This window comes from Tupaia chinensis, unplaced genomic scaffold, assembly GCF_000334495.1.
Source record: "Tupaia chinensis unplaced genomic scaffold, TupChi_1.0 Scaffold000252_1, whole genome shotgun sequence".
In the NCBI taxonomy this organism is placed as follows: domain Eukaryota; kingdom Metazoa; phylum Chordata; class Mammalia; order Scandentia; family Tupaiidae; genus Tupaia; species Tupaia belangeri.
Window position 1 is genome coordinate 5,983,435 of NW_006159732.1, and position 11,231 is coordinate 5,994,665.

The 11,231-nt window shown below is 38.5% G+C and overlaps 1 protein-coding gene across 1 annotated transcript in view; it reads right to left on the reverse strand.

The window, feature by feature from the left end:
* Positions 1-2,707: 2,707 nt before the first annotated feature.
* RHAG (Rh associated glycoprotein) overlaps positions 2,708-11,231 on the reverse strand; it is a 30,390-nt gene continuing 21,866 nt past the window's right edge. The window contains exons 6-10 of the mRNA XM_006149100.3: positions 9,253-9,390; positions 8,236-8,357; positions 4,486-4,559; positions 4,193-4,266; positions 2,708-3,044 (exon numbers count right to left, since the gene is read on the reverse strand). Coding sequence (XP_006149162.1) covers positions 2,970-3,044; positions 4,193-4,266; positions 4,486-4,559; positions 8,236-8,357; positions 9,253-9,390 — 483 coding nt within the window. The 3' untranslated portion in view covers positions 2,708-2,969. The remainder of the gene's footprint in view (positions 3,045-4,192; positions 4,267-4,485; positions 4,560-8,235; positions 8,358-9,252; positions 9,391-11,231) is intronic.

The following is an 11,231-nucleotide window of genomic DNA, read 5'->3' on the forward strand; positions in this document are numbered from 1 at the left end:
CAATCCCTTCTCCTCCATTCTCTTCTCGGGATCGTGGGCATGCATGCACATGCGCCCAACATGAGTTTAAGTCACTGGGTCCGGGACTCAAACCGCAGTCAACTACATGGGAGTCCAGCGACATAGCCATTACACCATATGCTGGTCCCGAAATCTGAAGATATTTCAGCTTTTACCAAATTCTCTGATTTTGTAGTTAATCATCAACAGCCAATCTTCCAGATTTTAACAAGAACGAAGAATAATAGAAACTTCCTGAAATTGATCATCTGAATAGAGCTTGCTATTTTAATCAAACCAACCAATTAAGATAATAGCATTGACATCTTAATTTTTCTGTTGAACAGATAAGGTATAAATAATGTTATTTCAGTGTTGATAGAGCAGGGATAGATTTTTGAATCTGATCTTGAACAAAAATAACACCCCAAATAAACAAAATTATAAACATAATTAAGGCTATTCAGACTTTTTTTTTTTTTTTTGAGCAGAGATCATGCTTTATTAAGGAGTAGATATAGAAGAGCACAGTCTACCACATGTGGGGAAGAGTTTAACTTCTCTAAAAGGCCTTTACCCCTTAACCCTTTAAGAAAACCCCAGTGAAGTAGCTTTTGGATGAATTTTAACAGTGACACTGAAACTGGCAGGGAGCTGCCACTGAACATAATTAAAATTAGCTCTCCCCAACCCACAGTGCTATAGGTAGTATACAGAAATGACAAGAGAAAGGCAAAATGACCAGAGTCAGGACTGGGGGGAGGATGCCACAGGAAGACAGCAGCGTAGTAGGAGACCAGGTTGGGAAGGGTGACATGCCATACATCAAAAGCGTCCTCATGATAGCAGGTTATGAAGGGCTAGATAGAAACTAGAGGAAACATCTCTTCCTTCCCTTGAACACCAAAAATAGGAGACCAGAGAACAGAACGATAGTGGTAAATCCCAAGAAGGAAATGGAGGATTTTTTTAGAGGGACAAAAGTACTTCACTATTTTCACATTCTGGATCTCATGCATATTCACATAAAATTTAGCTAGACCTGCAAATTGGACCATGATTAGCAAACAAAGCAATAATGTATTGGGAGAGTGGATGAATGGAACCAATGAAATGAGAATGAGACAGACAATACCTTTGGATAAAAGATACACCATACTTTTCATGTGAGTACAGGAATGCAAGAAGAAAAAAAAGAGAGATGAGAAAAGGACATTACAGTAAATACCATGGTAGAGGGAAATTTATCTGAGCAGAAGACTCAAATCTTTACATCGCAATGCTTCATTAAATTCTAGGCAAGATAATAAATATATAAAATTAATGTGGAAAGAATGAAGAGTAACTCAGTATTTAAAAGAATTAAGACTTTACCATTTATAAGAACTTCTTTGCAGGAAGTCAGGATAAAGTGTTCAAAGTCAGAGACTGATGACACCACATCCCAATCTTTAGCGTATCAAAATGATAGACTTCTTTTGGTACCTGAATGTACCCAAGACCCTCTAAGAGTTGCCTTATGATTAGTTAGTAGGTAAGGGAATCAGAAAAATCTTAAAAACTTTTAGGTAGAGAAAAAAATTGGGGTTAAGGGGGCTGGACTGTGTGGTTCAAGTCCAGGACCTGGTTGCTTGAAAAAAATGCCAGGCCCATGTGCATGTGTGCCCACAATCCCAAGAGGAGAGTGGAGGAGAAGGTATTGTGGCATGGCTAACACCTGAGGGGGGGGCACTTTCTTACCTCTCTCTCTCTCTCTCTTCCCCCAACAAGCGCATGTACCCTATAGCAAATTAATAAAATAAAAATTTTAAAAGTTTCCAATTTTCCTTAAAATGGTTTCATAATAATGGTTTACATTTTCGAAAACTCCATTCTTCATAGTTATACTATAACATGAGACATTAACTTGACTTTTTTTAGCAAATATATAAGTAGCATGCTAGACTGAATATGGAGTAAATATGACAAATGTGCATACAAAAATGTGTATATTCATGTGCGTGCGTGCATGCTTTTAAAAAAAATTTTTTTTTTGAGAGGTTTTTCGCTATAGGGCACGTGCGCTCGCCAGACAGAGAGAGACATAGAGACAGAAAGCAAGAAATCACCCCTCAGGGGGGATGGCCACACCGCAATCCCTTCTCCTCCATTCTCCTCTCGGGATTTTGGGCACGCACGCACACGCGCCCGGCATGAATTCTAAGGCAACGGGTCCGGGACGTGAACAGTGGTCGACTACGTGGGAGTCCAGCGACATAGCCATTACGCTAACTGCTGGTTTCCGTGCATGCATGCTTTTTACTAAAACAAATTTCAGCCACCAAAGAAAGGACAACCAAAAATTGATATTTTGTTTTAAAATCTTTAATTCTTTGAAATTTTATGCAAAATAGATTTTAGTCTGATTGCCTTTGAGTTCTTATTGCAAATAGTAAATATGCAAAGGAATTAAAAATAAGAATATTCAAGCAAAGAGGTAACATTAATATTTGACCATTTTAAAAATAAAAAGCACTACCTAAAACAATCTTATTACTACTTTACATATACGAATGCATTTCTTCACTTTTCCTATATGGATTTCATTGGCTTTAGTTTTATAATTTGGGGGATTGAAAACATAGTGTTTATGTTAAAAAACTGACACGATTCTAAAGTATCGATTTCTACATAAATCGACCTCTACTGGGAAAAATGCAATAATATATATCAAACGTTCACTCTGTCCCTAACCTACTGACAGAACTAGGAGTTCTGGGTAGAATCATTTGACCATCTGTTTTATGAGTCACATCTCTTCAATTAAACAATTACTGACCATCAAGAAGAGCACCAGACAAAAACATTTTTTAACACTAGTCATGTGGAGTATAAGATCTGTCTACCAAAGTCCTTATTTCCTTTGGATCCTCCTTTTCATTGATTTAAGTTAGGGAATAGGAAAGGAAGCAGAAGCACAGGGATGTCACTTAGACGTCAGGTTCCAGTTGGTTGTAGTCACTGTGTTCATGGAAGTGATCGTCATGTTCTCTCCTCCTAGGGACCTGAAAGGAAAACAATTTCTTTCACTGGGCCTGTCAGAAGTTAGTATTGAAACAAAGATATCTTCGATAATGATTATCTAAGCTTAGAAAGAACTGGGGATAAAATTGCGTAAGCTGGAGAAAAGTGACAGAACACAAATATTGATCTCACCCACCCTCACTACATCCCTTGTTCTTCAAACCTATTTTCCCTGAAAACCCTGTTGATAACATCCAAGCTTTGCAGCAAATAATTTGGAGAAAAAATGTCACTAAAGCAAACAGATAGAAATTGAGGGATGGAAAGTCTGATGCTTTGTTATTCTGGCATCTCTTGATCTGTACTTGTTTGAATTCTCCAAGTTTACATATTTCTGCCTACTTTGTCCATGTGTACTGAATTGCACATGATTGCCCAGGATTCCTATTATTATTATTATTATTATTATTATTATTATTATTATTTAGGGAGATTTTTGCTATAGGGCACATGTACTTGCTGGAGAGGCAGAGACAGAGAGACAGAAAGTGAGAAATCACCCTCTGGGGGCATGGCCGTGCCGCAATCCCTTGTCTTCCATTCTTCTCTCAGAACCTTGAGCACTCACACACATGTGCCCAGTGTGAATTTTAAGCCAACAAGTCTGGGTCTCAAACTGCACTTGGCTACATGGGAATCCAGCAGCATAACCATTATGCCATCTGCTAGTGCCTCCTATTACCATTTTTAAGTTTGTTTATTTCTTCCATGAGAGAGTGATAGCAACAGAGAGAGATAGAGAGACAGAGAGACAAGCACCCCAATAGGGTTTCCATGCCACGCTCCACTTCCAGTTTCAGCCAGCCCAGGTCAGCAAATGTGCATGCCTGGTACATTCAGGGAAGTCTCAGGACTTAAGCTGAGGCTCTTTCCCATTATTCTTGCAGTAGCTTATTCATTGTTCTCAGAGTAAAGGACATTTCTCAAGCAAATTCTGGCTTTACTTCATGATGTTTTTGCTTAGGGAAATACTTCTGATTTTGTCTGGCTGGACACTCAACTCAATTTCTCCTGTCAGTAGAGTTCATCCAACTTCCTCGCACATTTGCCACAGACATCTAGGTTTAATTTGAACAAAACTTTCACTGGTGGGGCCACGATTTACATTTACGTTTATGCTGTACAGTACCTCCCAATACACAGCATCATCATAGCAGTCTTCGTCTGGTGGCTGTCCCCAGATAGGTAACCTGAGAATTAATCCTGTGAGAGCGGAAGGAAAATGAGTCATTTTGTCATGCCCAAGACGGAAATCTTGCATAGTAATGAAAATACTGCTATAAAATCATTTCCTTTCATTGACAGAACTGTTCAACTGCTAGAAGTTTAGAATATTACTGAATTTACCAGTTCACTTGCTTATTAATCATCTAGCAGGCTGAGAGTGTGAGCTCTAGGAAAGGGTTGACTCGCGATGCTGACCTGTAATGAGACCTCCAACAACCGCCGTTCCGATGGAAGAACCCAGTGCAGCTGCCTGCATAGCCACCTGAGACCTAGGAAGGCAAAGGAGAGTGTTTTTCCTGGACATAGAAATAAATCTCATCTACTGGTCGCTTTGGAAGTCTGCCATCTTCAGGCTAAAGTGCAGCATTACACATTGGCAAATTATATATATTTTAACAATTTTTCTTTTCTTTTATATTTTTATTTCCTTGGAAACTCTTGAGAATTAAACAATTCATACATGCCCTTAAACAAGAACCACATTTTGATTTGTTTTCTGGAACGATAAGAAGATCCTCCTCAGAAAGGCTTTAGAATGCTCTTAAAAATTAATGCATGATTCAATCAATATGTAATTATTGAGCAATCAATACAAGCCTTCCTCTCTTCTAGGCACAAAGGGCTGAGTAATATATACAACAACAGAGGCTCCTGTCTCTCCTCACTCCATTCTGAAGAAATGATTATGATTAAATCTGAAATTCTTTTTAATATTTAATTACTTTTATTAGATCATTATTATTAGTTTTTAATTTCTTACAGGGCACATGTGCTCACCAGAGAGAGCAAGAAAGCAAACTTTCAGGTCTGGACTAGAACCACAGTTCTGCCATGTGTGAGTCCAGCACCTCAACCACCATATCACCTGCTGGCCCTTAAATCTGAAATTCTATCGATATGGTTAGAAAAGCTAATTTCACTATATATCGAAAAGGCAACTCATTATAGATATTTAAGTATATTCTAAGTAGTTACTTTAAAATAAAATTAGTTAAAATAAAATTTTGGGGAAGAACGTGACAAAAGTCTATTGAAATGTATAAGGGTGTAACACGAATGACAAATGAACTAGGGATATGGGCATCTCCTCTCTCATAATTCCAAGAAAGTGAACAACTGAAAATCAAGTATCTATTTTTGTTTCAGCCTCATTGTACAAGAGAGAGAATGTGTTAAACTCAAATTTCTTTTTCTCTTCATTTAAAAATTTTAAATCTTTTCTACTATATAAAAAATTGTACAAGCAATATAAGACCATTGTAAAAATATTAGGAACTGCAAAAAGAAGAAAAAATGTTTAATGGCCATCAAACCCTCTCAGAATAAAAATATAAAATAACACCACGTATTTTTATAAATATACAGTTATGCCATAAAATATGACTTAAATATCCTTTTATGTCAGTAAATATGAATCTGGACCATAATTTAAACTGTTGTACAGTATTACACTAGACAAATTAACTATAATTATAGTTAGGTAAGTTGGATATTTAGATTGTTTCCAGCATTGTATATATGTATTTATATATACATATTTTATATATATATATTTGATTTTTGCCATAGAGCATATGTGCCCATGGTGAGAAGGAGGTGGAAACAGAGAGACGGGGAGAGAGAGAGAGACAGAAAAAATGAGAAATCCTCCCCCCACCCCACAGGGGCATGGCCACACCACAATTCATTCTCCATTCTCTTCTCAGGATTTTGGGCATGCATGCACATGCACCCAGCATGGCTTTTTTTTTTTTCCCCAAGCCACTGATGTGGCCACTGAACCTTGAAATTGGTCATGTGGGATCCAGCACCTTAATCACCATGCGACCTGCTGGCTTCAGTGTTTCATAGTTTAAAAAAAGCTGGGAGAACACATTTTTCTCTGAACATGTTTATGAACTAGTTCAATTATTTCTCTAAAATGAAATCTATCTAAAATTAAGGTTATAAGTAAAAGGTTATATATACGTTCTAAGGTTTTTTTCCAAATAGGAAATTGTCTAATTTATATCTCCATTTCTCTGCTTTAGCCACCAGTCAGTATTAACATTAACTTATTCTTTATTAATTTGGTAAGTAAAAAATTGTAATTTGTTTAAATTTGCAGTTCTTTAATTACTAGTGAGTTAAATAATTAATATGTACTTATTCAGTTTTCTTTTTTCATAAACTGCCTGTTAATTTTACAGGAATTATTAACATTTTTTTACAAGGCGTTAAAAGATATTTTTGATGGAAAGTGTTCTGTGATTAAGAAGGTTTAGAAAACATAGAGTTAAACAAAATAAATGACATTATTTAAGTTAGGTTGCCATAATTTGCAAAAATGTCCCTTAAGAATATTAACTCCCCTTTGTCCTATGGGTAGCAAAAGCTTGGCTTGCATTATAGTATTCTGAGTAAACACATATGAATAATCTTGGCTCTAGACAAGTTATTTTATCTCAAACAAGACAATGCGGATTTTACGGAGGTAAGTAATCCTTCAGGTGTTACCGTTTCCCTTTCTCTTGCTACTCCTACTCCTCCACATGACCACGTTGCGAGAGCATTGCTAAACTTGTGTACACAAGAACTAGACCCTCAGCTGTGAGACTAAACCAGGGTCTGGCCACCCATTGAGGCCCAGACTTTAAAAGCCAGACAGACTTGTTTATTCCATATGTGGCATTAGTCTAGGCACGATGCTCAAGAATTCTTACTCATGAGGCACCTTTTACAGTGTGCACATTCTACCAGTTAGGAGCTGAGTTCATCAACACATGCTTTTATCATGCTTTATTTGCATTATAAAATTTTAGTGTTTGGTTTCAACAGCTTGTTAGATCCTAGAGAGAACTGAAAATAAAAAAGTGGATTTCTTTTGAGTTGTCTTCCAAATTTGTAAGAGATTAGAAACAAAACAAAACAAAACAAAACAAAAGCAAACAAAAAACACAGAAGTAATGGTCCAAAAATACACAGAATGGAGGAGGCAAACTTTCTAGTTAATAGAAAATATGGATGCTGGACTCCCATGTGGCCAACCGTGGTTTGAATCCTAGACACAGCAGCTTGAAACTCATGTTGTGAATATGTGTGTGTGTGTGTGTGTGTGTGTGTGTGTGTGCGTGTGCCCAAAATCCTGAGCAGAGAACGGAGAAGAATGGATTATGGCATGGCCATCTCCCCTCAGGGGTAATTTCTTTTCTTTCTCTCTGTTTCTCCTTGTCTCTTGAGTGAATGCATGTAGCCTACAGCAAAGAATCTTTCTCTTCCAAAAAAAAGAAAATATGATTAAATGAGTTCTTTCAAATATTAATTATCACTGATCCCAAGTGGGTTGAACTTTAATCTGCTAAAATTGAGAAGGTTTTCTTTTCAAATTATGAAATTGTGGTCAGTGAGCACTCTGAGGCATCTCCAGACACTTATTTGCCTTTTCTTCATACTTCTCACTGGATTTTAAAATTAAGCATTCTTATTTCTCATTACGTACTCGCTGAGTAGTCTGGACTCTATGATCTTCCTAGCTTTTCATGAGCGACATTCAGTTCAAATTGTCCCAATATGCTCACTCATTCTTGTGGGAATTGCCTGAGAATAATGGCTCAACTCATCACACATTCCCCCTCCCTCATTTTGGTGGGACCAAGAGAAAGAGAAGCCTACTGTGACCTCACGGTGAGTATTGGCCTCACTGCCAGGAGAAGTTACCTATAGTAGAGACATTTTAACAGTAGATTAAAACTGTTAATTAGAAAACCCCACACATATGATAATGTTAATCAAGACCTATCTTCCCATATAATGCTATTCTCTTGGTTATTTTTGTCTCCAGGAGAGACTTCTTACAAAGTGTGGACTGAAATGCTCAAAGAAAGTGTTCCCCCACCATGGGAGATCTCAGAGCAGAGGAAACACCATGGGAACCTGGGGGGTTAGAAAGTCCCACCCTTTACTCACATGTCAGATGATTTCATGGCTATTGTCACAATGCCTGCAAGGCCTCCCACCACACCAGGTAAGCCGTGCAGGTTATGGACCCCACATGTATCATGGATGCGCAGTTTAGTAGCAAAAAGTGGCTAAAATGATAAGAGGAAGAAGGTTTGTTCTTTTGTGAGATACACAGAGCTCTATAACTGACATAAGTAACCATGCAAAAGAAATTTTTGATAAATACATTTCATTATGCGTACTTAAGTTATGCAACATGATGTTATGGGATACATATAGATGGCAGAAAGTGAAGCAAGTTAACATCTCCATAATCTCACAGCTGCTCATTGTTTTTGCTTTGTGGCAAGAGGAGCTAAAATCTCCCCATTGAGCACGAGCCCCAGATACAGCGTGACTTTATCTCCTACAGTCCTCATACTGCGCATTAGAGCTCTAGACATATTCATCCTACATAACTGCTACCTTCTAATCTGACCGATATGGTCCCATTTCCTCCCCAACCCAGAAGAAATGTTACGCACAGCTCACTTCTCCATCTATTTCTGAAGTCTGCATAAGCTAAAGAATTGGAATTCACTGTCTTTAGTCTTTAATGGGATGGGTTTAAAGGTGAGTGATTTCAAGTCCTTCTGCTCTCACTCACTGCTGCCACCCTAAATCCCTTAAAACAGCAACGTCCTTAACTATACAACACAAGTAAACCGCCACGACCCAAAACTTCAGCGGAACTGTGCCAGCGTTTAAGTACTCAAGTAGTTAGACAAGTGCTTAACATCCACTTCACAGTGAATTGTAAATAACTGATAAAAGACTCCCTCACGTTACACAGAAGTCGGGAAAAAAATAGAACCACTGGGTCACGGACGTGTACGTAGTACTCTGAAAGGAAGGCAGTGGCTTCCAAACAAGGGAGAGCATTTATGAAAGAAAACGTCATAGCTTTTTTTTTCCCCCCTGGTGGAATGTGAAACAATAATGGTGCAGGTTCAAAGCTGGACTCAGCACATTTGTCATACTTACCGTCAGGAACTTGTACCCAAACACAGAGATGATTCCTGCAATGCTCCCGATGAGCATAGAACCGTAAGGGTGAATCTCCATGTCTGCACAGGTGCCCACCGCAACTCCCCCAGCAAGGGTGGCGTTCTGAATGTGAACCTGGGCAAAGGGCAGAAACGTGGATGAGGTCAGCTGAGCAGCAAGTCCAGAGGGAACGGAGGAAGCTACAGTTCAGTGGACCCACGGCACATTTTTCAGTTGACAAAACTAACTTTTTTATTTTATTTTATTTTATTTTATTTTATTTTTTAAAAGAGGGCTCAGGACCAGCAGATGCACTTGCTGGAGAGGGAAAATGAGAAATCATCCCCTATTGGGGGATGGCCATGCCACAATCCCTGCCCAAGGTCCCGAAAGGAAAATGGAAGAGAAGGGATTGTGGTGTTTATCTCCCCTGGGAGGTAATTTCGCACTATCTGTCTGTTTCTCTAGTGAGCACATACATGCCCTAAAGCAAAAATCTCACCAAAAAAAGAAGAAGAAAAAAAGAGAGGGTTCTTTAAACTAGAAAAGGCTTGTCTTCCAAGCAGTAGATATTGGCTATCTTTCCTGCCAAAGCCCTTGATAGTGCATGAGAAATAAGGTTAATGAGGGACCAGCAGTTAGCATAATGGTTCTGTTGCTGGACACCCATGTAGTCAAACGCGGTTCGAGTCCCAGACCCAGTGGCTTAAAACTCACGTTGGGCTTGTGTGCGTTCGTGCCCAGGATCCCGAGAGGAGAATGGAGGAGAAGGGATTGAGGCGTGGCCATCCCCCCGTGGGTGATTTCTTGCTTTCTGTCTCTCTGTCTCTCTCTGTCTTTCCAGCGAGCTCACACGCCCTATAGCAAAAACCTCTCAAAAAAAAAAAAAAAAAAAAAAAAAAAAAAAGAAAAAAAAATAAGGTTAATGAGACCAGTGGTGGGAAGGATGTAAGAAAATAAAAAGACATTTTTGTGGGAGGGTAGGAGTTTATAGGGCAATATCCTAATGGTGCTTTCCTATTTATTCAGTTTTAAAATACTTTTTTTCCCCCAATTTTGCTATAGGCTACATGAGCATGCCAGAGAGACAGAAAGGTAAAGAGAGAGAGAGAGAGAGAGAGAGAGAGGAAGTGAGAAATCAACCCTCTAAGGGAATGGCCATGGCACAACCTCTTCTCCTTTAGTCTCCTCTTGGGATTTTGGGCACACATGCACATAAACGCAGCGTGATTTTCAAGCCACCAGATCTGAGACTCAAATGGTGAAGTCAGCTCTGTAGGATCCAGCACCTTAACCTCCATGCCGCCTGCTGACACCAGTATTTGGAACACACTTGTGGTTATCACGAACCTGCTATGTACTGTATTTCAATATTCAAAGAGAAAATGGATGAACATTGAAATGTATATATTGCATCTGAAAGGCAATAGCTTTTATAAATGTCATTATACTGAGAACAAATGAGGATGGAGAAAAGAGGAATCCATTTCTATTTGCTAGAATTGATAAATGACTATTTTGCTTGTTTGTTTTCATCAGAAACATCACCTTCTGGCTGTTCTGCCTGAAGAGGAGAGGTTTCCAGTATTTTAAAGAGAACTAGTGCGCTGTACATGTTTTCAGTTTTCTCCCATTAAGTAATTTTTAGAGAATGGAAATACACATCCTCAGCCATGCTTAAAAAAATAAATTATGATATCCTCTTCCTCTCCCAGGTTAGAAAAGTAGAGGGGCTGATTTGAAGATTATGCCTTTGCTGCAATTTCTCTGGCTCACAAAGAAACACAAGGGACCAACCTGGGGGGGGATTAAATTACTTTATTTTACTTTACTTATACTTTACTTTATTATCCTTTATTTTCAAAAGTTGCAAAAATACTATAGAAAATTTCTATGTATTCTTATCCAGTTTCCTGTGAAGTGAGCACCTTACATAACCATAGAGAGAGGAAGTTAGCATTGATACAGTACTGCTG